At 44.4% G+C, this 27,888-nt stretch overlaps 1 protein-coding gene across 2 annotated transcripts; it reads left to right on the forward strand.

The window, feature by feature from the left end:
• Positions 1-5,750: 5,750 nt before the first annotated feature.
• Positions 5,751-27,888, forward strand: LOC114594915 (L-threonine 3-dehydrogenase, mitochondrial-like). 2 transcript variants are annotated; one of them, XM_028725191.2, is made up of 9 exons: positions 5,751-5,899; positions 17,225-17,417; positions 17,966-18,008; positions 18,412-18,482; positions 19,926-20,075; positions 20,181-20,353; positions 22,100-22,190; positions 23,713-23,982; positions 25,591-27,888. In XM_028725191.2, exons 2-9 carry the CDS (start codon positions 17,234-17,236, stop codon positions 25,737-25,739), a joined length of 1,131 nt encoding a protein of 376 aa, XP_028581024.1. In that variant the 5' UTR covers positions 5,751-5,899; positions 17,225-17,233; the 3' UTR covers positions 25,740-27,888. The 2 variants fall into 2 exon arrangements, with proteins under 2 accessions (XP_028581024.1, XP_028581025.1); XM_028725192.2 differs by lacking the exon at positions 5,751-5,899 and adding an exon at positions 13,839-13,917.

The following is a 27,888-nucleotide window of genomic DNA, read 5'->3' on the forward strand; positions in this document are numbered from 1 at the left end:
TGAAATGAGCCTCACCAACTTGGAAAATGACCAGAGGCGCTCTTGCAGATAATCTCAGTGTTCGGTCTTTTAAGATCACACCTGCCATGATGCACAGTGCTTTCTGCCCCCGATCTTACTATATACGCAAAGCATTTCTAAACTGCTGCATATTTGGAAGTATAAAAGCACCATACAAAAGTACAAACATAAAACAGTGTGATAAAAGCAGAAATCTTGTATCAACAGATATTTCTGTAATCTGCATGCATACATGCATAATTAGGTTGCATTCCTAGCCCCGCTTTCCCAAGAGTAGGCTAAATACCAAACTCTGGGATTTAATTGTGAGCAGACATGGTCAGGACTGCACTTGTTAATCAGTTTCAACTAATCAGATTCATTTAAGATTTCTTTAATTGAGTGACAGCTCTGCCAAGACCTCGCCCTCTGTTAGATGAGCGTGATGCCTCATGCTTCTAATGACACACTCGTCTCCAAAAGCCTCTTGCCACAATACATCTCCTATTTTATTATTAATACAGATTCTGCTATAGTCTTCAAAGTGCTGGAAAATACTGCTTTTTTCTTCTTCTATTGCTCAGGAAGTATTTAACAGCTCAGTTCTGCAGATGTCTGCTTAGAAAGCAGTGCGATAAGTTAACATTTGGCCTCTCCCTCATGTTTCCACACTTTTGCAATAGGGGGTTAATCATACTGTTCTGTGTCACAGGATCTCTGTACGGCTTACAACAATGTTTGTGAAGCAATCCCGGCGCTCTGAATTGCTGCATCAGTATCCATCCCTGGATGCAAAAGTCAAAAGGAAAATGTGCTGAGATAAGAAGCAGCTGGCTCTCTCTACTGGTTTCCCCTGTGTGTGTGTGTGTGTGTGTGTGTGTGTGTGTGTGTGTGTCTTTTGTATTGAATTATGCTAGTGTTATTTCTGATGAATGAAGTAGGGTGTTTGAGTGTGTGGTCACATCTGGCAAAATACGCTGCTTTCTTCCCATTTGCTTTCAAGCTTTTATTGTTTGGGCGCTCCCCTCCCGCCCCACAAAATGCAATGATGAGACAAGCACTAAGGCATAGGAAAACTTGGGCCCTCCAGATGTTTTGGGACTACAACTCCCATCATCCTTAGCTAGTGGTCAGGGATGGATGGGAGTTGTAGTCCCAAAACATCTGGAGGGCAGATGCCTGCACTAAGATGTCTAAACTATAGGACAATACAGAAATGTTAATCTGAGGGGGGAAGGAAGAGTAGGAGGAGAAGGCTGCTGGATCGGGTCCAAAGCCCATCTCGTCCACCACCCCATGTGGCTCAGGACCCTTATTCGCTGAGGACCGCCTGCAGTAGTGAAGTGTGGGCTGCCAGGGCAAGGCAAGTATTGCATCCCTTAAGGCAGGCATAGGCGAACTTGGCCCTCCAGATGTTTTGAGACTACAATTCCCATCATCCCTGACCACTGGTCCTGTTAGCTAGGGATCATGGGAGTTGTAGTCCCAAAACATCTGGAGGGCCGAGTTTGCCTATGCCTGCCTTAAGGCAGTGTTTCTCTCTCTCTCTCTCTCTTTTTTAAAAAAAGATATTTATTCAAGTTTTACAAAAAGAAAGCATGAGTTTACAAAATAGAGAAAATTATAACAACAATTAACAAACTAAGATTATAACAACAATTAACAAACTAAAAAACACACATAGGAAAAAGAATTTTAAAAAAATACAAAAAACAGGTAGCTGAAAAAAGAAGTTTAAAAAGAAAAAATATCCATTTTTCAATATCTTTGGGTTCATTTACTTGTTTCCTTGACCTCCTCACACCTCCCCTTTTTGTATTCCCGTTTACAAAACATTTCAGCAAATCCTTACCCTCTTTCATTTATCTTTACTCTATCTCTTAACTTATTATAACTGTATATTTTCATCCATCATCCATCCGTATTTACATGTTCTTATTAATCTTGTAGCCAATACCACTTATTTTCAATCCACTTAAGGCAGTGTTTCTCAACCTTGGGTCCCCAGATGTTGTTGGACTACAACTCCCATCATCCCTGACCACTGGTCCTGCTAGCTAGGGATCATGGTAGTTGTAGCCCAAAAACATCTGGGGACCCAAGGTTGAGAAAGGCTGCCTTAAGGCAACTATTGCACCCCTTAACCAGAGTGTCCATGCAGTGCTGCTGCTGGACAGAGCTGGGGAGCAGCGGTGGGTCACATGTGTGCATCTCCTTGGGCTGGGGTACTGCCGCGAGCCCCGCCGTCTGCCTGCCTCCCCTGCATGCCCAAAAGATGCAAGGGCCCATCTTCTCCCAGCTCCTGTTCAGGTAAGGTACATGGGACAGACAGCGCCTCCAGTCAAGGCAGCAACTGTAGAGGTGCGCCTCTAAAAAATTTTTGTGCCTGGAACAGTTGCCATGGTAACACGCCCCCCCCCCCATGCTCTGACTGCCTCTCCACATATGATCAACCGGGACCCTGCGATTGTCACCTGAGGTCCTTCTTCATGTTGCTGTCCCACAAGAGGTATGGAGGGTGGCAGCTCAAGAACCAGCCTTTTCTGTAGTGTCTCTGCTCCTGTGGAATGCTGTATCCAAGGAGGCTCACTCGGCACTCATCATTATCTTCAAGCTTGAGGTTGAAACTGTTAGAATTCCTGCTCCATGACTGCAGTCATGGGATTGTTGTCTATCACATGACGGTGTACGTTTTGACTCCACAGAGTGGGAAGTGACGGAGACAGGATATTTCTCTTACTGTGTTCCGTGAAGTGGGACTATTGTCCTTTGTTTTTTTCTCTTTGCTATCTGATGCTAGAGAGAGAGGGAGCCATGTTGCAGTGCTCCGTGTGTCTTTATATGTAAATAAAGTAGATCAGCCAAAATGCTGAGTTGCTGAGGTCTGTTACGCAAGCTGCAAGGACTCTGCGGATCCCTAAGTGTGCCGATGTCTGTTGGCATCGGTCGCTGTGATGTTCGGGCTGAAGAAAGCTTTTGAAGCTCCCGAACGATTGACCAGGAGGGAGAGAACATGCCAGTCGGGCATGTATCTCTGCCAGGGTCCTACTCAAGAGATCTTCCTCATCTGTGTGAAATCTGGTTCTTGCTTACTGGCAGTTGATAAACTGGATCTTTCTGGCAAATACAGCAATTGGTGCAGTAACAATATACAAGAACTTTTTTCAAAGCAGCAGGGTATGCTAACCAAGAAGAATATTTAGAAAGCCATGCATGGCAAAATGCTTTTTTGACCTGTACTACCATGCCTGAAGTCTCAGCTTTCTTTAAGGGCCCAACATAGTGTGCGGAGCTCAAATTTCAACTCCGGTAGAAGTTTTGCTTTCAGTATGAAAGTTATTGTATCCAGGTTTTTTTTCTTCCTGTTGTTCAAGTTGTACATTACGGGTACTTGGATATTTCCTGTCTCTTTTGAGGCAATCAAATACCAGCATGATGCTTGATGAAGCAATTGCAGATCCTAATAGCTAAACAAACACGATAGCTCTGATTCTTTGCTTTCTCTTTCAACATTAAAACTGCTATGCCTCTCTTTCAACCTTCAACTAGAAAAAACTAATTGCACAAGGTTCCTGTTTCCAATAAATGGATGTTTTCTGGGAAAGTTGTCTGCACTGTGGATTCCTGTTCTTCTGGTTTCCTTTTGGTTTCTGTTCTTTGCAAACTCCCCCACCTGCCCATCAAAAAGTAGGCTCAGGTCCAGCATCAGCCCCCAGCTCCTCACCTGTTCACAAAAGTTCACCACAAGTCCTATGCTTAGATTAGCATGGCATTTATATGGTTTGTGACATTTCAATGGTTTGCAACAGTATGGTTTGTAACATCTGCAGAAGCATTAAATTGGTAGCAGCAGCATTCGTCTCCGTCAATAAAGCATGAGACTCAATCTCAGGGTCGTGGGTTTGATTCCCATGTTGGGTGAAAGATTCCTGCATTGCAGGGGGTTGGACTAGATGGCCCCTGTGTGATTCTGTGATCTGCGCTGGCCCAGAAAGCCTCTTGCAGAAAGCTGCAGAGAATCTGATTCTGGCAGCTGCTCTCAAAAGGAGTGGCCTCAGAGATCATTCTAAACCAGTGCCACAGAGTTCTGTCCTGGGCCCTGTCCTGGTTGTTCAAAGTCTTTATAAATAACTTGAATGAAGGAATTGAGACAATGCTTATCAAATTTGCAGATGACGACAAACTGGGAGGCGTCACAAATGAAGGCAGAATCCGGACTCAATATGACCTCAGCAGATTGGAGAACTGGGCGCAAGCTAACAAAATGAATTTCAATAGGGACAAATGTAAGGTTCTGCACTTAGGCAGGAAGAACTAGCTGTAAAATATAAGATGAGGTACACCTGGCTTCTCCTCCATGGATCACTGCCTTGTCCTTGCCGACAAAGGTCTGTATAGTTAAAACTATGGTTTTCCCAGTAGTGATGTATGGAAGTGAGAGCTGGACCATAAAGAAGGCTGATCGCCGGAGAATTGATGTTTTTGAGTTACGGTGCTGGAGGAGACTCTTGAGAGTCCCATGGACTGCAAGAAGATCAAACCTATCAATTCTGAAGGAAATCAGCCCTGAGTGCTCACTGGAAGGACAGATCCTGAAGCTGAGGCTCCAAGACTTTGGCCACCTCATGAGAAGAGAAGACTCCCTGGAAAAGACCCTGATGTTGGGAAACATGGAGGGCACAAGGAGAAGAGGACGACAGAGGATGAGATAGTTGGACAGTGTTCTTGGAGCTACCAGCATGAGTGTGACCAAACTGCGGGAGGCAGTGGAAGACAGGAGTGCCTGGCGTGCTCTGGTCCAGGGAGTCACGAAGAGGCGGACACGACTAAACGACTGAACAACAACAACACCTGGCTTGGCAGTACAGTGGTACCTAGAGTTACAGATGCTTCAGGTTACAGACTCCGCTGACCCAGAAATAGTACCTCGGGTTAAAAACTTTGCTTCAGGATGAGAACAGAAATCGTGCTCCGGTGGCACAGCGGCAGCAGGAGGCCCTATTAGCTAAAGTGGTGCTTCAGGTTAAGAACAGTTTCAGGTTAAGAACGGACCTCCAGAACGAATTAAGTTCTTAACCTGAGGTACCACTGTATTACTTGCGAAAAGGATCTAGGGTCCTTAGTAGAAGGGTCTGGAAACCAAACCTTATGAGGAACGGTTGAGGGAAAGAGGAGACTGGGAAGAGATATGAAAGCCATCTTCGAATATCACAAGGGCTGCCTCACGCAGGATGGAGCAAGCTCGTTGGACCAGAGGGTTGGACCAGAAGCAATGGCTTCCAGTTAGAAGGAAGGAGATTCCCATCTGTCAGGACTTTTCCATCATTGCAGGGGGTCGATGACCCTTTGGGGGCGTGTCCTTCCTAAATGCTGAGCTTCTGTGTTGTAAGAAATGCTAAACTTGGATCCGCTTCCCATATTACTCCTTGTCTGCCCCCCCCCCCAAGCAGCATCCCTTTCCTTTCCATGTATTCCTGCCTTTCTAAACCTTCACAAATGACGTCACGAGGAGAAGGCGCTGACGCGGCAGGTGCGGGGGTGACGTCACTCCCGCTCCGGCCTTCGCTTTAAGCAGCGCAGCCTCTTGCCAGGCCGCCGCCAAAGCGGTTTCCATAGTAACCCCGCGCGGCTCGGCAGTTGCCGGCGCCGGCGCCCCTCATTGGCCGAGGCCGCTTTGCCTCCGCTACGCCAAGGGAGGCGCGGCGGGGGAGGGAGGCGGCGGCCCGACTCCAGCCTATCAGGAGGCGGGAACCGGAGGGCGGGTCGCCGCGAGCCGGCGCGAGGCTATATAAGGGCAGGTGCCGGAGCCGTTGCGTCAGGTGGGTCGTGAGGCGGCGGAGGAGGAGCGGGAAGGATTTAGTCGCGTGTGAGGGGGGAAAAATAAAAAGAAAGAAAGCAGGTGAGTGAGGGAGCGCGTATTTTTTTCCTCTCCTCAGAACCGTCCTTTGTCCTCCTTTCTCTCCCCCTTTTTAAATTTTATTTTATTTTATTTTATTTTATTTTATAAAATACAAAACGAGAACACAATAAAACAAAAACCGAATACTCGAGTTTTCAAAATACCTTATTTTCTTAACCAGCGACGTGGTGGGACCCCAGAGGCTCCACCTCAATTAATTTTAAGGGGTTTTTTTTAGGGGGGGGGTAGGAGAGGGTCTCTGCACATGCTCAGAGGAAAGCCTCACCTCTTCCACCCGCTGCTCTGATTTCCATCAAGCCTCCACTGTCTCCTGGGCATTTATTGGATACATTTATGTGTTTTTCTTTAAACACGCGCACACAGAACAAGAATGCATTTTGCATGTATGCGTTATACTTGACTTTCTTCTGTAATGTTTCATCCTGGGTTGTTTTATTAGGTGCTTTAATGTAGGTTGTAAACTGCTTTGATGCTGGGGTTTTGTTTTGTTTTTAATTAGAAGTGGTATAGACATGAAATTAATAATAATTGTAAAGTATTTCTAGGGTGGCTAACAACAAAGATCAGAATAAAGTGGTAAGTTTCAAAAAAGGAAAGAACAAAGGGTTTTTGTTTTCTTGGCTGGCTTTTTTGTGGTGTAATCTTATTAAACTCCTCTGTTTTTCCCTCCCAATGGAATGACTAAGATTTTTCAGCAATCTCAATCTCTCTGTCTCAGCAGCAAATGTACTGAAATAGCATTTTATTTAAATTTATTATCTATGCTGTTTTGTTTTGGTTGAAAAATCTTAGCCCTCCCTTTAAAAAAACAACAACCAGCAAACCCCTTTCTTCCCTGATGTACGTTTCCAGGTGTTGTTTCTATGCTGATTTATTTTGGTTATTATTTTTAAGCAGACCTACCTTGCTTGCTGAATAGCACTCCCAGCCCTTCATGTTGCAATCCTCCTTATTCCTGGTGCTTTACAGAGCAGAGGCAAAAAGTGTGGGTCCCTGCCCTGAGGCACTCAGTCTTGAAAATTTAATATGCTAGGGGCTGGAGGTGGCAGAAGGCATGTGTGTTCCATTAACATTTAAAACACATCACTTTCCTCCAAAGAATATTGGGGAACTGTAGTTTCCCTCTCAGAGCTGCAGTTCCCAGCACCCTTAAACTAAAGTTCCCAGAACTCATGTGCTTTAAATGTATGTTGTGGAACTGGCTTTAGGCTCTGTTTCAGTAGGGGATGAGGCTTAAGCCAGAGGCTTAAAAGATTATTCATACCAAATCAATAGTGAGATAATTGTAAAGGGCACAAAGGCTGTACAAGTGCATGCACTTGTCTAGCCCTTATTTTCCCTGCCCCATGATAGACCCTCCCAGACAGGAGCTTCTCTCGCTCCCTCTCCCGTACCTGTCACTGAAAGTCCGTCTGCCACTTTTGCAGGGCCACAGGTGTCCCATGAGGGACGCGGGTGGCACTGTGGGTTAAACCACAGAGCCTAGGACTTGCTGATCAGAAGGTCAGCAGTTCGAATCCCCGCAACGGGGTGAGCTCCCGTTGCTCGGTCCCTGCTCCTGCCAACCTAGCAGTTCGAAAGCACGAAATGCAAGTAGATAAATAGGTACCGCTCCAGCGGGAAGGTAAACGGCATTTCCGTGTGCTGCTCTGGTTCTCAGAAGCGGCTAAGTCATGCTGGCCACATGACCCGGAAGCTGTACTGGCTCCCTCGGCCAATAAAGTGAGATGATCGCAGCAACCCAGAGTCGGTCACGACTGGACCTAATGGTCAGGGGTCCCTTTACCCTTACCTTTAATTGTATCCCAGAAGGGGAGACACCAAATGGATACATTCGAGGTGACCCCCCACAGACACCAGTTCATCACTGGTGTTTGCAGCATGCTTAGCTTCTCTCTTCCCATCCTGAATCACCCTCTTGGGCTGAGTAGAATCTGTTTGCCCGCCTCTACACAGCAGCAGTTAATGAGGACTGACCCATGCACCAAATTGCTGTTAAATTAGTGCAAAAAGTTAAAAGGTCTCAGATAGTATCTTAAAGGGCAAAGGGTAACCTGTTTTAAGTTCACTTCCTTTTTCTCGATAACCTGGCGGCCAAGATGTTTTGTTATCACCGCCTGCATCATACCCGACTTTGTCTCTCCCCATCCTGAGGTCCAGCTGGTCCACCTCTGCACACGGGCAGCTAAGTAGCACCATCCCATGTGGTCAAATTGCTGGTATGCTTGTACAGAGAAAAAGTCTTACATATTGGCTGCAGAAGTGAAGGGCAGAAAGTAAGATGTGTGAAGCTCATCTCCCTTTGAAACCTTTGGCTAATTTATTTCCCTTGCTGCTGTGAGTCCTGCCTTCCTAGCTGGATGCATGGACTATTCCTTGCTCACATTCTCCTCCTCCTCCTCCATAGCAGCCAGCTCTTGAAAGATGAGGCTGCGGGAAATCTAGTGTTGTCTTTGCTGGGGAGGGAACTGGTCCAGGGATGTGGGAGTACATTTGAAGGCATGCTTACCCAAAAGCTTTTCTCACCTCCAAGAGCCTTTTAAGCTGGTGTGTGTGTGTGTAAGTGCCCATGGGTCCCCTTGGAGCTTTAAGAATTCAATGGAGTCAGGGGCTTGGGCACAGGTCTCATACATTCCCCTCAGCTGGACTCTTCTCCTGTACTGCCCCAGGCTGAAGGCAGGCAAGCAGTAAAGGTAAAGGGACCCCTGACCGTTAGGTCCAGTCATGACCGACTCTGGGGTTGCGGTGCTCATCTCGCTTTACTGGCCGAGGGAGCCGGCATACAGCTTCCTAGTCATGTGGCCAGCATGACTAAGCCGCTTCTGGCAAACCAGAGCAGCGCACGGAAACGTCGTTTACCTTCCCGCCAGAGCGGTACCTATTTATCTACTTGCACTTCTTTGACATGCTTTCGAACTGCTAGGTTGGCAGAAGCAGGGACCGAGCAACGGGAGCTCACTCCGTCACAGGGATTTGAACTGCTGACCTTCTGATCGGCAAGTCCTAGGCTCTGTGGTTTAACCCACAGCACCACCCGCGTCAACTTCTTTCCCTATACAGTAGTCTAAACCTGATCCATAAGGGTTGCCTGCATGGTGCTTTATGGTGCTTTCTGCTGCTGAGGCAGCATGATCACAGGAGAGCAATGTACATGTGTAGCCTGTAGTCTGTTTGGGCATTTTGGGAAAGCTATTGCTTTTTCTCTTCATGTTTTTTTTTTAAGAAAGAAAGGAAACCACCTTTATTTCTCCCTGGCCTGTTTGGGCACCCAGTGTAGAAAGAGGATTATTTCTGTAATACTATTCCGTTTACACAATACCTTACAATTTTCATCTCGTGTCCTCAAGGTGAGGTGAGGCAATGACTTAACAAGGCCATGAGGGTCACTCCTCATGTTGGTGAAACTTTTGTTTTCAGAGGGAGTTGCATAATGCTAATACCAACTTTCCTCATCTCTCCCCCCCCCCCCAAACTGCAAACATATGCCTTAAGAACCTAGGGCAAATTGTAGCTTCCCAATTAGAATATTTATAGTGCAGGTGCAGAGGAGAAGGAGTTTTCTTCTTACATTCCAGAGTTTGCCATTAAAAGGTGCCAAAAATATGTGTATACTGTAGTTAATTGTGTTGAAGTCCCACTTTATCAAGTTCCTAGTTAATAATTTAAATTACACTCATTTTAATAGGATGAGGGCACAACCACCTTTCTCTGGATTGCATTCAACGTGGCATCCTGTTGTGCTGTAGGAGGCTGATGCCTTTAATGGAAATGCGAGGCGGCAACTGTCTGTCCCAAGATACAATGGGAGAGCGCACCAATGGGGATGAAGTCAAACTGTTGGAAGGGAGGGACATGTTTTGTTGCAGCTGGGGCAGATCAAGGTGTCCAGTTGTGCTGCTGCAGATGCACCATGGCGTTTCAGTGTGGTGTAGTGGTTAAGAGCGGTAGTCTCCTGATCTGGGGAACCGGGTTCGCGTCTCCGCTCCTCCACATGCAGCTGCTGGGTGACCTTGGGCCAGTCACACTGCTGTGAAGTCTCTCAGCCCCACTCACCTCACAGAGTGTTTGTTGTGGGGGAGGAAGGGAAAGGAGAATGTTAGCCACTTTGAGACTCCTGAAGGGGAGTGAAAGGCGGGATATCAAATCCAAACTCCTCTTCTCTCTGCAATCATCCCTGCAGTCACTTCTCCTGGTCCCTGCCATGGATGCACAACCTGACTGTCTGTCTCCAGGCACTGCGGTTGTCTGCAAGGGATTCCCACACGGCAGGGTTGATGCTGCTTCATGCCATGTTTGCAGACATCTTTGTAACACAGAGTTGGTCTGCCAACAGGCCTACTCCCTGAAGCCAGCTCCCTGCAGAGCATGTCCTTGGGGATCCTGCCACCTTCCGTTCTGTGTACATGACTAAGCCAGTGAAGACTTGTTGAGATAGAAGTGCGAATGTTCTGGGAATGTGGGCTTAAAAAGAGAAAACAAACTATGCTTGATTTTGCACTTTGCAAAAGTTCTGCAAAGTTCAGGTATCAAATTGCATAGAAATTAATGGCAAAGGTGCTGCCTGCCGCCTCCCAGAAATAAAACGCATCATGGTCTGCATTTCATTTCAGTGCCACTTAATGTTGAATTCCAACGTTTGTCTTTCACTTTCCTCTGAACTTCTATTTCGTCAGCATTTTTTTTAAAAAAGTCCTTGCACGTGTTGCTGCAGCAGCACTCCATTCCTGCAGTAGCTGAAGAGGCAATGGGAGACCCATAAATCGTCCACTAACTGTGCTGCAGGCAGTGCGTAGTAACTGCTGCACAAGCTATATTGCTCAATGCAGTGTGTGAGCCAGAGGTTAACTTAGCACTTGGCTGTCATGAGCTAAGAGTTATGGGTAGTAATTTAAGAGCGCCTTGAAATCAAAATGGGCATTGCAGTGTTAAAAGCAATTCCAGGAAAGGAACTTGCTGTAATAGACCTAGAGACATAAAAGTGAGAATCTGCGTAAACATGGGAGTGACGTTGCACACTGTTCAGTGCTGCCAAGAAGTTAAAAATGAAATCCTCTTATTAAATGGATAATACGTCTAGTCTAAAATTGCCTTGCAACAATAATGACATGGGTAAAAGGTAAAGGACCACTGGACAGTTAAGTCCAGTCAAAGGCGACTATGAGGTGCAGCACTCATCTCAATTCAGACCAAGGAAGCCGGCGTTTGTCCACAGCTTTCCAGGTCATGTGGCCAGCATGACTAAACTGCTTCTGGTGCAACAGGACATGATGACGAATGCCAGAGAGCATGGAAATGCCGTTTACTTCCCCACCACAGCAATACCTATATATCTATTTGCACTGGTATGCTTTCGAACTGCTAGATTGGCAGGAGCTGGGAAAGAGCAGTGGGAGCTCACCCCGTTGTGCAGATTTGAACCCCTAACCTTCCAGTCGGCAAACCCATGAAGCTCAGTGGTTTAGACCACAGCGCCACCCGCTCCCCTGAATAATGTAGGGTACAATTCAGCCCAAGTAAATACTTTTGAATCTCATTGATTGCAGTTGGGAAGAGTTAATTTGTAGTATTTTTGATAAAGAAATCCCCACACAGTCCCCATGCAGGATTTGTTCATAAAAATAAAAGGGTGGTGCACAAAATATTTTATTTTGCTTGAGGAAGAAGCCATTGAACAACGTTCTTGCATTCTCTGATCATTTACAGCATGTTGGGTGGGGTGGGTTTTGCAACACTTCTCTATCAATGAAGGAGAAAAGAAATTGCATTTGGAAATTATATTTCCCTTGTAAAAGAACATAGAAGAGAAGGTTGGCTACTGTCCACTGTCATCCCTACGTCTCTGCAAGTGGAATGAAATGCATCCTGTCAGTTCCTCTCCACTCCTCCTCCTCTAAATTTTTTGATCCCCAGGAAGTGCAAAATATGGAGATTCCAAGGACTACTAGAAAATGGAAAAGGGCAGTAAAGCAGAGGGGGAAACAGCTCTTTAAGGTCCCAGGGATTCCTGCTGCGAATACAATTCATCAATCACTGCATTGGCTTCACTCATTGGCTAAAAACATGGATAGGTGGGAGCAGCCAGGTTGGGTCGTTTCACCATAATAATAATAATAATAATAATAATAATAATAATAATAATAAATAGAAGAGTGCTTGCACAATTTGCTTAATTTTCTTTCTAGGAGGGCTATGTTTTTTGTGGTTGTTTTTTTTTATGATAGCTCAGAGTTTGAATCCTCTGTGGACACTGGCAGGTGCAGTGTTGGTGACTTCTGCTCAGTAGCAGAGTCTGCACAAATTGTGAACTTCTTCCTGACTGCCAATCCATTCGTAGCAGAAATGGCACCATCCAGGCACAAGAGGGAGGTATTGGCAAGTTCAGGGGAGCCCTGATGCTTGCAGAAATAGCAAGCGGAATGGGAAAAGGTGGAAACCCCTAACAGGAGAGACCTCCCAAAACAACTCAGTGAGCACTGAACATACTATGTGTGAGAGGACGGGGGGGGGGGGGGGGTTGGGGGGATGCCAGGTGGGGAGTTGGATATCTGGAACCCTGAAAAGGAGTTCTTTGCACTGCAACATTTTGTTGCAGGACTAACTTGCAGTTTTCTAATGCTGAAAACTTTGGGTGTGAATATTGTCCCTTTGGATGGCTTCTCCAAATAGCAGTGTGTTTAACTTTAATTGGACAGCTATTAAGTACATCAGTGAAAGAATTACGGTAGTTTGATATAGCATAATCTCTAGTTTTCCCATTTTGTTCACTGGAATCTACAGCACTTAAAAGCTTCAATTCAGCTTACCTAAGGACCAAACTACACGGTACATTAAGTTACTCTTCATAAAAGCATGCTTGTTGCTACCAGTTTTCTTCTGTAGGAAACCAGCTGGTAAGTCATAGTCCAGTTCCTCAGTTTTCTTTAGAGGCCTTCTATTGATTTCATGCTTCAAATTGCTACCCTCTCCCTTAAATTTGTTAATTACAGCAAAATAAGACCTTTAGGGTCCCTAACTCTCTCTGAATAGCCTTATTGTTGCTGAATGAACCTGAGGTCTGCCAATTTATGCAAAATGTTCTTGATTTCTGTGTGCGTAGCAGGTGCCTAGGTTACGTTATCACTCTGGAGATCTGTCACGCTGCAGCCAGAGAGTATTACTTCTATTACCTATCTGCCAGCAGTAAGGCTTACATAACTTTGTTTTTAGAACTTAGGAAACTGCCTGGTACTGATGAGTCACACCATTGGTCCATCAAGTTTGTGTTAATAAATTTAAATAAGTGTAAAAAAAAAATGCCCCACCATTCATACTTTGTGATCCATCTTATATTCTTATATATACAGTGTATATGTATGTGTGTGTTTAGGGACGCTTTTAATACTGAATGAATCATTGTATTTTAATATTCTGCTGGAAGCCACCCAGAGTGGCTGGGGAAAGCGAGCCAGATGGGTGGGGTATAAATAATAAATTATTATTATTATTAAATAATAAATTATTATCACCATCATCACCATCATCATTTCAGACTAAACCTTAGAGGCTTTTTAGTTTACCAGTTGTGTAAATTGAAGTACTATTGGAGAGTTTTTAATCTTTCTTTTTAAGCCAAACAAATCCAGTTTATAGTACCATTACTTCAGTTTCCATTAAAACAATAGTCGGCAGGTGTTAATTTAGGATAAAGTATTAATCCAGTGAACCAGGCAAGCAGGCCCTGTATTTATTAGAAAAGCAGCGTTGCTGTTGCTTCTTGTCTTCAAAGTTCTGTGCCCATTGTGTGGTGACGCTATTTTTAAATCAAACAACCTGGATTATGATGTGTGTTTGGTGCTGATACCATGTGTTCTCTCGCACGCCCTTTTTCTGTGTAATGGACAACTCCCACTCTTTCAAGAACTCCAATTGGCTTGACGGAGAGAGGCTGTGCCCTATAAATGTCTCTCCCCTCTTCTTTTCCTTCTTGCTTTGCAAAGCCACTGGCAAAAAAGAGGAAGGTAAGATGAGGGAAGAAAATATTATTGTTTTGGGAAGAAGGAAGACACTGTTTAAATATTTGCTTTTTAGATTATTTTTTTCAGTTGCATTTAGAATAAATGAATTATCTCTAGTTTGATGGCTTCTCTTAGATGCTAAATGGGACCCTGTCAGTATAATTTTAATGACCAGACACAGATATCATTTTTCCTTCATGTGCTAAGGCTTAGCACTATTACTGATCTACATGAAAAGTAGTCGTTTCCGTCAGTTGGTGATGTGAGGATTTATGTAAGTTCCGAGAGTATAATGTGTGTTCTTGTATTCATGTATATCAACTTTAGAAGGTGTGTAGCTTTCAACCTTATTGAAGCACTTTAATGCCCTTTTCTATTCTAATCTTTTAATACCCCAGTATAATGTAATCAATTATGAACTGTGTGAGTGTCAAGAATGGATTTCTGACTGGATGCTGAGAGAGTGAAATAGCCATCATTAGCTCTTGTCCTCTCCAAGGTCCCAGGGCAGGATACAACAATTAAAACAGAATGTTAAAAACAGTTTACAACAACACAGAAACAAAGCAAGTCCTAAAAATATGAAGCTCAGGTATCAAAAGCTAGAGTAAAGAGATGTGTAGGATCTTAGGTCATTAGGGCATTAGAACTCTGCTTTTTACAACAAAGAAAAACATGGGATAAGAGCAACCTTTCTTGAAAGTCACATTCAGAGGCATAATGGATGGAAATTAGACTTCCAGGACACCCAGTGCACAAAAAGACGAGCAACGTTCTGATAAGGCTGGAAAACCTGGAGTCGTCGTGCAAGTGCTTTGCCTATACAGAAAAAGAAACCAGTATGCATTTGCAAACAGATGAAGGAGGTCAAATGATCAATTTATTTTAACAGCTGAGGGTACTAAGGTATTAAGAACTCCAGACTGACAGCCATCATGGGGAAGAACTTGGCACCCCAAGATGACTGTGAAGCTTTCGCCCTAGCCTGACTTCAGCTGTCAATTACCCTTTACTTCTAGACTGGCCATCTAGCTAGATGGAACACTTGTTGACTAGGTAAAGGTAAAAAGGTAAAGGACCCCTGGACAGCTATATCTTTGCAGTGTGTGTGTGGGGGGGGGGAATATTTATTATTTATTATTTTTTAAATGTGTCAATAAGTGTGTTGTCTGGCCTTCTACCTCCCCACCCCCAAAATGTATGTGTCTCACTAATTCATTTCTGGCTGAGCTTTATCAACTGTAAGTTTTGAGCAGTTATTAAAGTGAAGTTAGGCTGAGCAAGATTCTACTTTGTGGTTGGGCGTGTGTGTACAGGAAAATGGTATATATTTTGTAATAGGTGTGTTCTCTCTAATCGAATCCCTATTTCTTTGCACGGTTGTGAGGGAAGGTACTGCAAATTTAATGAATTGCATGACCCTGCAGTCAGACTTCTTAACCCCTCTGCACTAGATTTATAGACAACAGGTGTAGCTAGGACCTTGCTGATTCTGGCTGCCTTCAAGAAGCTGTAACATTAGGTAGCAAGCCAGCAGGAATGGTACTTAATACTGTGTTGTGCGTGCGTTTGTTACTTGGAAGTTTCAAAAGTATGCCTCATGCTGAACAGGAATTTAGGATAGAAATATGATTAGTATGCAATATGATTTCTATTTTTACTGCAGTGATGTATTATGATTTTTTTAAAAAAGTGTCTATGCTATTATATTACATCAGTGAAGATTTATTATTGGTCTTCATTCTGGTCTTAACATTATACAGTGTTCTCTTACAATCAAAGCTAATCTTAGCTGATTCATAAAATCATAGAATTGTAGAGTTGGAAGGGGACCACAAGGGTCATCTAGTCTAACCCCTGCAATGCAGGAATCTTTTGCCCAATATGGAGCTCAAACCCACAACCCTGAGATTAAGAGTCTCATGCTCTACTGAGTTAAGTAGGGTGTGCAGAACTTGATGGTTGAGGAAAAGCATGGTACAAATTTAATGTAGTCCCTGAAATAATATGTTCTTCTGTAGCATCTGTTCATTTCAATGGGTCTTGTGCAAGAGAAGTTCATTGCATGCCGTGTTGTTAATATAGTGTAGACCAGAGCTTTCCAAACTGTGTGTCGCGACACATTAATGTGCTGATTGCAGTGTGTAGGTGTGTTGCACAAATGCTCCCCGTGCTCTTCCCAGGGCTGGAAAGAGGTTAGCTTAACCTGTGGTTTGCTAGTAAAACTGAATTACTGTGTGGCGAAATGATGCATGTGTAAAAAGTGTGTCACCAACATGAAAAAATTTGGAAAGCCCTGGTGTCGACTTTGACCGTGTAGACCAGCAGACATGACAATTTAGCTGTCAGAACTGACAATTTGTTTTATAATAAACAGTTATAACAAGGGAGTCCCCTCAAGCAAATTGCCATATTGGGATAGCACTTCCCTTTCTGACAGTGGCATGCCAGTGTTCTGAGCGCATGGTAAACTGTGTTGCAGAGTCAAAGTGTTCCAACTACATGAGTGTTGTCTGTGACTGGCAGCATTTTCCTATGGTTTCCTGGAAAGACTCCTATGTGAAGATGCAAAGCACATGCTAAGAACATAAGTTGCCATCTTGAATCAGAACCAAAAGCCCATCTAGCTCTGCAGTCTGTTCCCGTGGGAAGTCAACAAGGAGGACCTGAATGTACTAACACTCTCCCTAACAACTGTTATTCAGAGACATGCTGCCTTCAATACAGGACATAGATCAGGCATTCCCAACCTGCGGCCCTCCAGATGTTTTAGCCTACAACTCCCATGATCTCTAGCTAACAGGGCCAGTGGTCAGGGATGATGGGAATTGTAGTCCAAAACATCTGGAGGGCCGAAGGTTGGGGATGCCTGACATAGATACTAGCCATGACTGCTGTGTACTATCGACCAGCAGCTCTACCATTGAGCGTACAGTGGTACCTCGGGTTACATATGCTTCAAGTTACAGATGCTTCAGGTTACAGACTCCGCTAACCCAGAAATAGTACCTCAGGTTAAGAACTTTGCTTCAGGATGAGAACAGAAATCATGCTCCGGTGGCACAGCTGCAGCAGGAGGCCCCATTGGCTAAAGTGGTGCTTCAGGTTAAGAACAGTTTCAGGTTAAGAACGGACCTCCGGAACGAATTAAGTACTTAACCTGAGGTACCACTGTATATGAGTACTCCCACTGTAGCTAATGAATTGTTGGGTAATTCAGGCAGAGCTGGTTTTTCTGAAGCGCTTATGAAAAATGACTGCTTGTGGAACCTCTTCTTAGTGACCGTGAAATTTCCTTTTCTTCCAACAGCCTTGAAAAATGCCAGCCATGAGGAGCTTGAGCCGAGCTGTCAAGCAGGTGCTGCAGAAACCTGGCTGTGGCTGTCAAGTTGCTGTTGTGCCGGTTAGGTGTCTTGGTTTCTCACCACGGCAGGTAGCCTCAGATGCCAGCTTTCACTCGGTGTCGTTCTCAGAATCGGACCATCCACGGGTGTTAATTACAGGTCAGTCTGCTGTTAAGCAGTACTCTGCTGTTGATTTCCTCTGTTCTGTTTGTATTTCTTTGTATCAGACCACATGTATTGATAGTCATCTGATTATATGTAAATACTGGTTTAGAGAAACACTGTGAACCCTCTTGGAGCCCTTATCCCCTTGTACACATAGGCCTGTCCATTCTACCTCACTCCAGACCACTGAGAACAGGAGCATTGCTCCAAATGTAGCCCTGGAAAAAGAGGGTTCAGCTTCCATCTGATTATTGTAGATGATGGATCATCTGCCACTTCTTTCTTGAGCCAAAGCCCTCTTGAGATGCCAACGTTTCATGAGGTAGTAATTTTGAAGTTTGAGGATTAGTACGCTACAGATCATTCTTGTGCAGGTCAAAATCACTAAACTAAATAACCCATCTGTATCTTCCTTTGATAGCTTCTGTTAATTGAGTTTATGTCTAAAGTTCTCAGTCTCTGCAGAACATAAAGTATTTTTATTTGTGTTGTTATAAGGCATAACATTTCAGGTGCTGTAAACATTTAATCTTGTTTTGTAGGGGGACTTGGCCAACTTGGAGTAGGACTTGCTAAGCTCTTGAGGTAAGCTGCAATTTCGATTTACAACTAGAAGTTCTGGTGCCCTTTTTGAAGATATAGGTTAAGATTTCCCATGAATGATTACATTTACTTGCAGTTAGAAGGTGAAAATCAGGCACATACATCTCATTCACAATCCTAAAGTTGTGTCCTGGGAAGAAAAGCAGGGAGGAAATGGAGATTGCATTGTACACTGATCTGGGTTGATCACAAAACTGAATCCATATGTCATCGGCTAATGTTTCCTGATGCAGGAGGGTTGTTGATGCTGCTATTTCAGAGTGCAGGAACTTTGGGCTAGAAGGCACAGCACCTAGCAAAGCTAGTTCTGTTCAAAGAACCTATCGTGCTAATTAAAATGATTTCAGGAAAGCTGTTCTGAGTCTAATCTTTCTGTCTTCTCTAGAAAACGCTTTGGAAAGAACAATGTAATCCTATCAGATATTAGGAAGCCCCCTGATAATGTCTTTCATAGCGGTAAGTGACCAGATTATGATGAGAGAGCTACACTGAGCCACACTATGATTACATTCCAGCAGCAGTGATCCTCTTTGGCAAAGGATCTTGAAAACTTAGTTATATGCTAGATCTCACCTTCCATAAAACAAAGCCAACATGTATGCAGTATAGCTAGAAAGGGTTTGTGTTGATGCTAGTGCAACAGCAATTGAATTGACTCGCTTATTTCTGTGTGAACATAAATGGTAAACAAACCGAAGGACACCTGTACATTAAATGTATGCCATATCTAATCATGCTGAACAGGCAACAGTGTGATGTTCTGCTTTGAAGAGAGGCAGTCGAGTTGAAAAGTGGAATGAAGGGACATCCTAATTTGTGGTGTACTCACTCATTCCACTGCTGCTTTTGGTTCACAGGGTATTACAGTACTTCAAAACCTTGTAAATCCTGTTTGACAGAAGCCAATGGCAGGAAAAACAAATGAGTGTGTATTCCAGTGGAAAGCAATGTTTTTATCACTCTTTTACCTTTCTTAAAAGCTATTGTCTGGTTCCAGCTTAGGGCATATTGTTAACCTTTATCATAATGACCCCAGGCATGTAAGAAAATCCCGTGTGGTATTCCATGTATGCAGCTCTATATTTTAACCAACTCTTCAGTGTTTATACAAGCAGTATTGACTGACCAACTTAGTGCTAGCTATAGATTCCTTGCATGCTTATCATAGCACACTAAAAAATGAAGTAACCAGTTTAACCAAGTTTTGTAAATGGTGTGGTGGGAAACTTTTTCCTCATATGCCTGATACATTTTTCTCTAAATCTCGCCATGCAGTTTGCCTTGTCAGTGGTATTTTCCTGGTACAGAAGGAAACTGATCAAAGCAAAAATATCCTCCAAATGGACGCTCAAACAAAGCAAAATGCTTGCATCAAATGAGATCTGGCTCTGTGAACAGTGCATAGCTTTTCAAGAGCTGGAGATGCTGTAGTTAAGTTGTCCTTAACTTTGTTGCGCATGCACTCAACTTTTTTTATACTTTGAAGGTCTCTGGCGAAATCAGTTTTGCAGTTCTTGTGGTGTTTCAAACAGCACCTTGGTAAACTGAAACGAGTCAAATTTGGCCTAGCTGCTATGCAGTAGATGTATGTATGTTTGGGGGTGACTGCAATGGACACCTGCTGATTAATGTGCACAACTGATGGTGCACAACATCATGGTCAAAACATTTTTGCACCTGTTTGTAATGGATCATTCTGTATGTACATGAAAGGATGCACACACTTGTGTATGAAGTTTGTTACACATGCAGTGTTCTGCAGAGAACATGAGAATGGAATTCCTTGAGATTCTGTTTTCCATCAACAGGCTTTTGTCCAAAAGGCAGGTGACCCTCTCCAGTTTGTAGGTTCTTACGCTGCCTCTTACCTTCATGCTTTCACCTTCCTCCTCCTCTTAGGTCCTTTCATCTACTCTGACATTTTGGACTACAAGAACCTCCGTGAGATAGTGGTGAACAACCGGATTACGTGGCTGTTTCATTACAGCGCTTTGCTCAGTGCCGTTGGAGAAGCCAATGTCCCTTTGGCAAGATCTGTGAATATCACTGGTAGATGTCAGCTTGCTTCACATTGTTTGTTTAGCTGTCCCTGCCTCCCTCTGGGGAGTGTTAACGCTTGGTTTCAAGCCTGATAACTCTGTTTGCTGTTCCCAGGATTGCACAACATTCTTGATATTGCTGCTGAGCACAGCTTGAGACTCTTTGTCCCCAGCACAATTGGAGCATTTGGACCCACGTCCCCTAGGAACCCAACTCCCGATCTCTGCATCCAGAGGCCAAGGACAATCTACGGTGTTTCCAAAGTTCATGCTGAGCTCATGGGAGAAGTAAGAGTTGCCCTTTCCTTGTGCAGATGCCTCCAGCCCCCTTCAATATGTGGCGGTGGTTCCCCTTTCATGAGCATTTGTCTGTGGTGTTGTGGATGGACAGCGAATGCTGCTAAAAGCGCACATCATTGCTTAAAGTTGCTTAAATGAATTTCTTGTATTTTGTTTCTAAGTTACCTGTACCGATGGCATCTTAACCCAAGAGAATTCATCAAATGCCAGTACAGTCGTACCTTGGATCTCAAAGGCCTTGGCTCCCAAACAAATCAAAACCCGGAAGTGAGTGTTCCGGTTTTCAGAAGCTGTACATGCTCTGCGCTTTCTGATTGGCTGCAGGAACTTCCTGCAGCCAATTGGAAGCCGCGCTTTGGTTTCCAAATGTTTTGGAAATCGAACAGACTTCCGGAACAGATTCCATTCGACTTCCAAGGTACGACTGTATGAAAATGCACTGTAGAACATTCCCTCTCTCCTCCCACTCCATAAAATCTGGACTGACACTCATAACTTTTCAGGCCTTTTTCCATTCTATGAGAGAGAATGTAAACAACAAACTCTTGTATTACCAATGCCACTAGCTATGTTTATGAAGGTACATGAGGCCACCACCTTGCTGAAGTTAAGCAGGTCTGGCTCTGGTTGGTTTGTGGATGGACCGCCTGCCTGAGAACCACATGTACATGCAAGTCCCGCTTTCTGGACACAATGCGTTCCCAGTAAATGGTTCGCTAGGCAAGTGTTTGCATAGCAAGCTGACGATTTCCAATATTTCCTATGGGAACATTTCTAATCCGTGATTTGTCCAGTCTCTCTCCCCGCTCCCTTCATGGTTTCTTCCTGAAATGGCTGCAGCCAAACAGCAAAGAAGACATAAGGGAAAAACTGATTAGTCCAGTCTCTCTGCATGGTTGTTTCCCTCCCATATGGCTGCCACAATTTAGCATAACATAAGTAAGAAGGGACGTGGGTGGCGCTGTGGGTAAAAGCCTCAGCGCCTAGGGCTTGCCGATCGAAAGGTCGGCGGTTTGAATCCCCGCCGCGGGGTGCGCTCCCGTTGCTCGGTCCCAGCGCCTGCCAACCTAGCAGTTCGAAAGCACTCCCGGGTGCAAGTAGATAAATAGGGACCGCTTACTGGTGGGAAGGTAAACGGCGTTTCCGTGTGCGGCTCTGGCTTGCCAGAGCAGCGATGTCACGCTGGCCACGTGACCCGGAAGTGTCTCCGGACAGCTCTGGCCCCCGGCCTCTTGAGTGAGATGGGCGCACAACCCTAGAGTCTGTCAAGACTGGCCCGTACGGGCAGGGGTACCTTTACCTTTTTAAACAAGTAAGAAAGTGAGAAAACTCCATCTGCTCTGATAACTTAATCTGTGGTGTGCATAGTGAGGTTTAGGTGCCAGTTCTTCACGTTGGATAATTGCTTTTTCACATCGTGAGCATTCGGAAAGGGGGACCTGCATGTACGCTGCTTTGGGTTCCATGATGGAGGAGAAGCAGGGATATAAATTTAATTAATTAAAGAAAAATAGCTGATAGGTTGTGAAATGCTATCATCAGCCACAACTAATCTCTCAGTTTTGAAGGTGCCACAAGACTTTGTTGCAGCAAACGTCCCTTTTTTGCTCCTAAAATCAGTCTGTTTCCCTAATTTCCTCTATAAACATTTTAAGAAGCCGCTAACACCAGGTAGCTAGAGTTGCTACTGTAGAAGAATTAGTAGCTAATTGTATCTTTTCTTTCCTTGTTCAGTATTACCATTACAGGTATGGACTAGACTTCCGGTGCCTAAGATATCCTGGTATTATCTCAGCTGATTCCCAGCCTGGCGGGGGAACAACTGGTAAGTTAGTCTATAAAGTTAGCCTATAAAATACAATAGGGATACTAAGAGGGAGGGGGAAATGGGGGTCTTGCCTTAGATCATGGCAGAACATTTCATGTGCCATAGGAGAAGGGAACGATGGAGGGAATTGGTATCTCTCACACATAAACACTCCAGCCGTTGTTTATCATCCTTTATTTCTTTCTCTAGTGCAGGAGTAGCCAGTGTGATACCTTCCGTGGATTCCAACTCCCATTGGCCCCAGCCAGCATGGTCAGTGGCCAGAGTTAATGGGAAGTGTAGTCCACAATATCTGGAGGTCCTCATGTTAATAATAATAATTAATAATAATAATAATGTATTCCCCCATCCATCTGGCCAGACCTCCTCAGCCACTCTGGGCAGCTCCCTACAGAATATTAAAAACACAATAAAAGATCAAACATTTAAAATGTCCCTAAACAGGGCTGCCTTCAGATGTCTTTTAAAAGTCAGATAGTTTATTTCCTTGATGCTTGACATCTGGTGGGAGAGCGTTCCACAGGGCGCGGGTGCCATTGCCGAGAAGGCCCTCTGCCTGGTTATCCTTGCCCTAGTGAGTAACTTTACTTGTTCTTCTCAACTGTTAGGGGAAACTGGTATGTAAGGGAAGATGAACATCAAGGAGAGAGAGGCATTCAGCAGCTCCTCCTTCACTGTGTGTGACAGAGATGGCTGTCTACTTGGATGGCTTTACAGTAGACAAATTCATTCAGGTGACTGCTGCCAGTGGCTACTAGCCACGATGGCTATGTTTTGCTTCTACAGATGGAGGCAGAATGCATCCGAATACCAGTTATTGGAAACAGCAGGAAGAAAGAGTGGTCTTATTGCTTGGGTCCTGCCTGCCAGCTTCCTGTAGGGAAGTAGTTGTAAACAGTAAATTGTTGTTGTTGTTTAGTCATTTAATCATGTCCAACTCTTCGTGACCCCATGGACCAGAGCACGCCAGGCACTCCTGTCTTCCACTGCCTCCCACAGTTGGGTCAAACTCATGTTGGTAGCTTTGAGAACACTGTCCCACCATCTCGTCCTCTGTCGTCCCCTTCTCCTTGTGCCCTCCATCTTTCCCAACATCAGGGTCTTTTCCAGGGAGTCTTCTCTTCTCCTGAGGTGGCCAAAGTACTGGAGCCTCAGCTTCAGGATCTGTCCTTCCAGTGAGCACTCAGGGCTGATTTCCTTCAGAATGGAGTGGTTTGATCTTCTTGCAGTCCATGGGACTCTCAAGAGTCTCCTCCAGCACCATAATTCAAAAGCATCAATTCTTCGGCGATCAGCCGCCTTTATGGTCCAGCTCTCACTTCCATATATCACTACTCGGAAAACCATAGCTTTAACTAGATGGACCTTTGTCGGCAAGCTGATGTCTCTGCTTTTTAAGATGCTGTCTAGGTTTGCCAGCTACTGTAAGATGGGCCATCGGCCTCATCCGAAAGGCTCTTTTTATATTCTTACAGCTGCATTACCAGTTAGCATTGTGTTTAACTTTCCTCATCTCCAGATTATGCCGTCCAAATCTTCCACGATGCGATGAAGACGGGCAAGTTCCAGTGCAACCTCAAACCAGACACCCGCCTCCCAATGATGTACATTGATGACTGCCTGAGAGCTACCTTGGAGATCATGGAAGCCCCTGCTGAAGGGCTGAGCATGAGGACATACAACATCAGCGCTTTGAGTTTTACTCCCGAGGAGCTGGTTCAAGAGGTCCAGAAGCATATTCCAGAACTTGAAGTTTCCTACAAAGTAGATGCTGTCAGACAAGCCATAGGTCAGTACTGGGCTCTGATCTTTCACTGCAATGTGTGTTCATCTTGTTGTTGGATCTTAAAATAGGCTAGATGTAGTTGGGTCTGGGTGTTCCTCTTGGCTCTATCCCATTGTTCCTTTTCTTCTTCATAATAATAATAATAATAATAATAATAATTTATACCCCACCCATCTGGCTGGGCTTCCCCAGCCACTCTGGGCGGCTTCCAACAAAGTACTAAAATACAGTAGTCTGTTAAACATTAAAAGGTTCCCTAAAGAGGGCTGCCTTCAGATGTCTTCTAAAAGTCTGGTAGTTCTTCTCTTTGACATCTGGTGGGAGGGTGTTCCACAGGGCGGGGCTACTACCGAGAAGGCCCTCTGCCTGGTTCCCTGTAACTTGGCTTCTTGCAGGGAGGGAACCTCCAGAAGGCCCTCGGCGCTATACCTCAGTGTCCGGGCAGAACGATGGGGATGGAGACGCTCCTTCGTATGAATGGCACCGGGCTTTGGGCCAAGGCATGATAGATGTAACTAGCCTTCACTAACCTGGTGCCTTCCAGAACTTTTGGACTATAGCTTCCATTGGCCCCAGCCAACATGGCTGTAACCCACAACTTCTGAAGGCCGTCAGGTTGGTTAAGGCTGATCTAAGTAGTACTTGAAAGTTGTGAAGTGAAGGTGGGGGACTTGGATAGCAAGGCTGCGCCTGGAAAAACACTTTTCAGCTGGTAGACTCCTGTCAATTGGCATACAGTTGGCTCGGCAGATCCAAAGGTCTGACTTTGTAAGGCATCTTGATAACGAGAGGAGTCTTACAGGTGGATTATGTCGGATCTTATCCATAGTGAGCAATGGAGGAGTCAGATCAATCAGAGGAGCATTTGTTCCCCTGCTAAGAAGAGTTGGTGGGTGGTGTTCTGCAGTGGTCTGGTGCTATATAGGCAATGGGGATGCTCAAATTTGCTCTTGGGAGACAGGAAATATTAAAAGATGTACTGGGGTGTGTGGGAAGCAGAGCCTCAAAATGGTAAGGCAAAAACCACTGGGTTTTATAAAATAGTAAAATGCCATCGTAAAATGGGCAACACATTCCAGTGAAAACCTTGCAGGGCCACCAGAATCTTGTCTTCCTCCCCGCACCCCAAAGGCAACATCTCTCAGTTAATGCCAGGTAAAAATTGCTTTATTTTGGGCCAAGTGGGGAAATGTGTGCATTTAAACCTAGGCAGAAGCTTTTCCTACTTCATGAAGGAGGTGACATTCAAATGAAGGAGGGAAGGCTGTGTTCTATAGACATTTACCATCACAATCAGACCTGCAAATAGCTTGTATATCATATATAGATCCCAGTGAAAGAAGGAAACTCCTCCCTTTGGAACATTATTTTTTGGTAAAGAGATGAGAGAAGATTTGTGCCCTCTCCCCTCCCTGATGCTTTCCTGTTTCAAAACTTCTCCCTCCTGAAGCTGCTGTTCCTTTTCTTTTTTCTTTTAGAAGTAGAAAAGCAAACCTGGGTTTTTTTTGGGGGGGGGATGGGGAGAGCCACTGAAGTTATTGAATTAAGCATAAAGCGAGGAGGAATTTGCTTATGACACAATCTGTTTTGTCTTTCCCCCCCGTGCTATAGCTGACAGCTGGCCGATGATTTTTGACGACAGCAATGCTCGCCAAGATTGGGGATGGAAACACGATTATGATCTACCAGACCTGGTGAACACCATGTTCACCTTCCTCGATTCAACCCGCTCCATTTCCAGGGTTGCCCAGGTCAACTGACTCTCCAGGTGTGATGCAGCCTCAAGTGATCAGCTGGCAAGACCTGGGCAGAACCATACTGAGTGTTCATCTGTTTTGAAGTCTTGAAGCAGCACAGCACCAGAATACCATCTTCTAGGAAGGCTTGCTCATGTCTCCGTTCATCTTTCTTCCTGTTTGCCCCCCATCTCCTGTGCACCCACATAGATAATTTCAAAAGCACTTCTGGATGCTGTGTAGCTCCTGGGTTTCACAGAAAAACATCATTCCTGACTCCTAATGTGCAACTTGATTGCCACAGGCTCCAACAAATGTTCACAGGGACAGTCTCCTCTCCCTCTTGAGTTCCTCTTCCATGTGATCAAATATTTGGCTTAGTTACTGGATGATATTCTGTGGAATTGTATTCACATAGAGATATTACAGGCTCTCACTATTTGCACTTTCTGGAAACAATTGGGGATATTTCTGTTCTGATAGGCTGGATAAATGAGTCTTTACTTTCTCCTGTTTTCACCTTGTTTTAAATGTGTTTGCGTTCTTGACTTTTAAATTATTTTATGTGCACATCTCCTTGAGACCTTATTCCAGGTTGCAGTTGATACATTGATTGAGGGTCTTGAGGATGACATGTACACTGTGGTCTTAACCCTGAAGCTGCTACGATAATGGGAATAGACAGTGGGTGATCATTATGGGGAGAATGGACTCAATCTACGGGGTGAACAGGTCATCTGTGGGGCTCACCTTAAGCACACATTGCCGGTCAGCTGAGCGTCCAGTTGTGTTGATCCTGGGGTGCAATCTTAAAATAAACAAGTCTGCCCTTGCAAAATAAAGAGCAATGTTTATTCACTTCATCTTTTGGATAACATGGCTGCGGGTATAGGATGGTATACAGATTTAAGTGGTAGTAATAATAATAATGGCTGATGCCAACTCCAGGTGTTCTAGGCTGATGCAGATTATCTTCGCCATTTAGGGATGAAGATTTCCTTGAGAGCTAGAAATATAGTTATATTAGCATCTTTCACTTGACAATCCTTTTGGACCATGTCTGTAGGCTTGATATTTTAGACACTCAAAATATGGGGTGGGGAGAAGCTGGCATGGGAGAGGCATTTTTAACCCAACTGCATGTATTATCTTTCTCTCTTGCCCCTGCCACTGGTTCAGGGACACGATATGTTTCTGAATACAAGTAGCCAGGAAGCAGAAGCAGCAGGAAAGGGCTATGTCTCACTTGTAGGCTCTGGGGTCATCTGCTTGACCACTGTGGAAAGTAAGATGCTTAACCACACAGATGTGTTTGGCCTGATCCAGTAGGCTTCCTGCATTCAGCATCTTCATATAAGAAGTACATAATGACACATGGGCTATCTACTGCAACCTCCTCTCCCTTTCTCAGTTAGGTACCAGGATACACTTCTTTCATTAGTTTCTTACCCAAAATACTTTCATCTGAAAAAAACTGTGTGTTGCCATGTTCAGATTTTGCCCATAATATTTACCGTTCCAAGAGAAATTTGAACTTCTGGTCAATTCTTTGTTGCCAAACAGTTCAGACTTACAAGATTTGGCCCAGTGGGCCTTACAAAGTTGATCTTGATCGAATACATTTTAGGGCTCCTCAAGATCTCAAGGAGTAACTCAGCAGCATTTTTGTTTTGCTTTCTCCATTTCCTTTAACTATGTTCAATGAACAATATAAATAAGCAGTAATTCACGAGCAAAATGTTTCCCAGTGTCCTTTATCCTGTGATGATGAGAGGGGAATAAGAGGAGGTGTCAAGAAGTCAAACATACCATCATGATCTATGTTAAGATTTGGGCTGTAGATGCAGTTACTATTCATATGAGGACACATTTAAGAGGGTTCTGTCATTTGGGTTTTGCCTCCAATGTGCAGTGCAACTAAATCCTGTTGGTTTACAGCCTGGTGTATTTAGTTGGAAGTAAGCAAACCACCTCATTCTGCACCTTTCCAAGTTCTGCAGTTTTGTTTTAACAAAAATAAATTCCTGTTTTTGAGAAGAGCTTTGCTACTTGGCTTCTGTATCACTTATGTGCCAGTTTTTAGGATTTTGTCTTCTCTCTCCACTGCCCCCCCCCAATCTAGTGTAAGACATCAGTAATGGTTACTTGAATAAAATCCTAAATGCAAAGGTGA

This window comes from Podarcis muralis, chromosome 3 (genome assembly GCF_964188315.1).
Source record: "Podarcis muralis chromosome 3, rPodMur119.hap1.1, whole genome shotgun sequence".
NCBI classification, from domain to species: domain Eukaryota; kingdom Metazoa; phylum Chordata; class Lepidosauria; order Squamata; family Lacertidae; genus Podarcis; species Podarcis muralis.

Bases quoted from the DNA above. Each gene is read 5' to 3' on its own strand.
- LOC114594915 (XM_028725191.2), top strand. From the start codon at position 17,234: ATGCCAGCCATGAGGAGCTTGAGCCGAGCTGTCAAGCAGGTGCTGCAG. The intron at 18,483-19,925 runs GTAAGTGACCAG...TCCTCCTCTTAG, and splicing joins TGATAATGTCTTTCATAGCG to GTCCTTTCATCTACTCTGAC. The intron at 22,191-23,712 runs GTAAGTTAGTCT...CCTCATCTCCAG, and splicing joins GCCTGGCGGGGGAACAACTG to ATTATGCCGTCCAAATCTTC.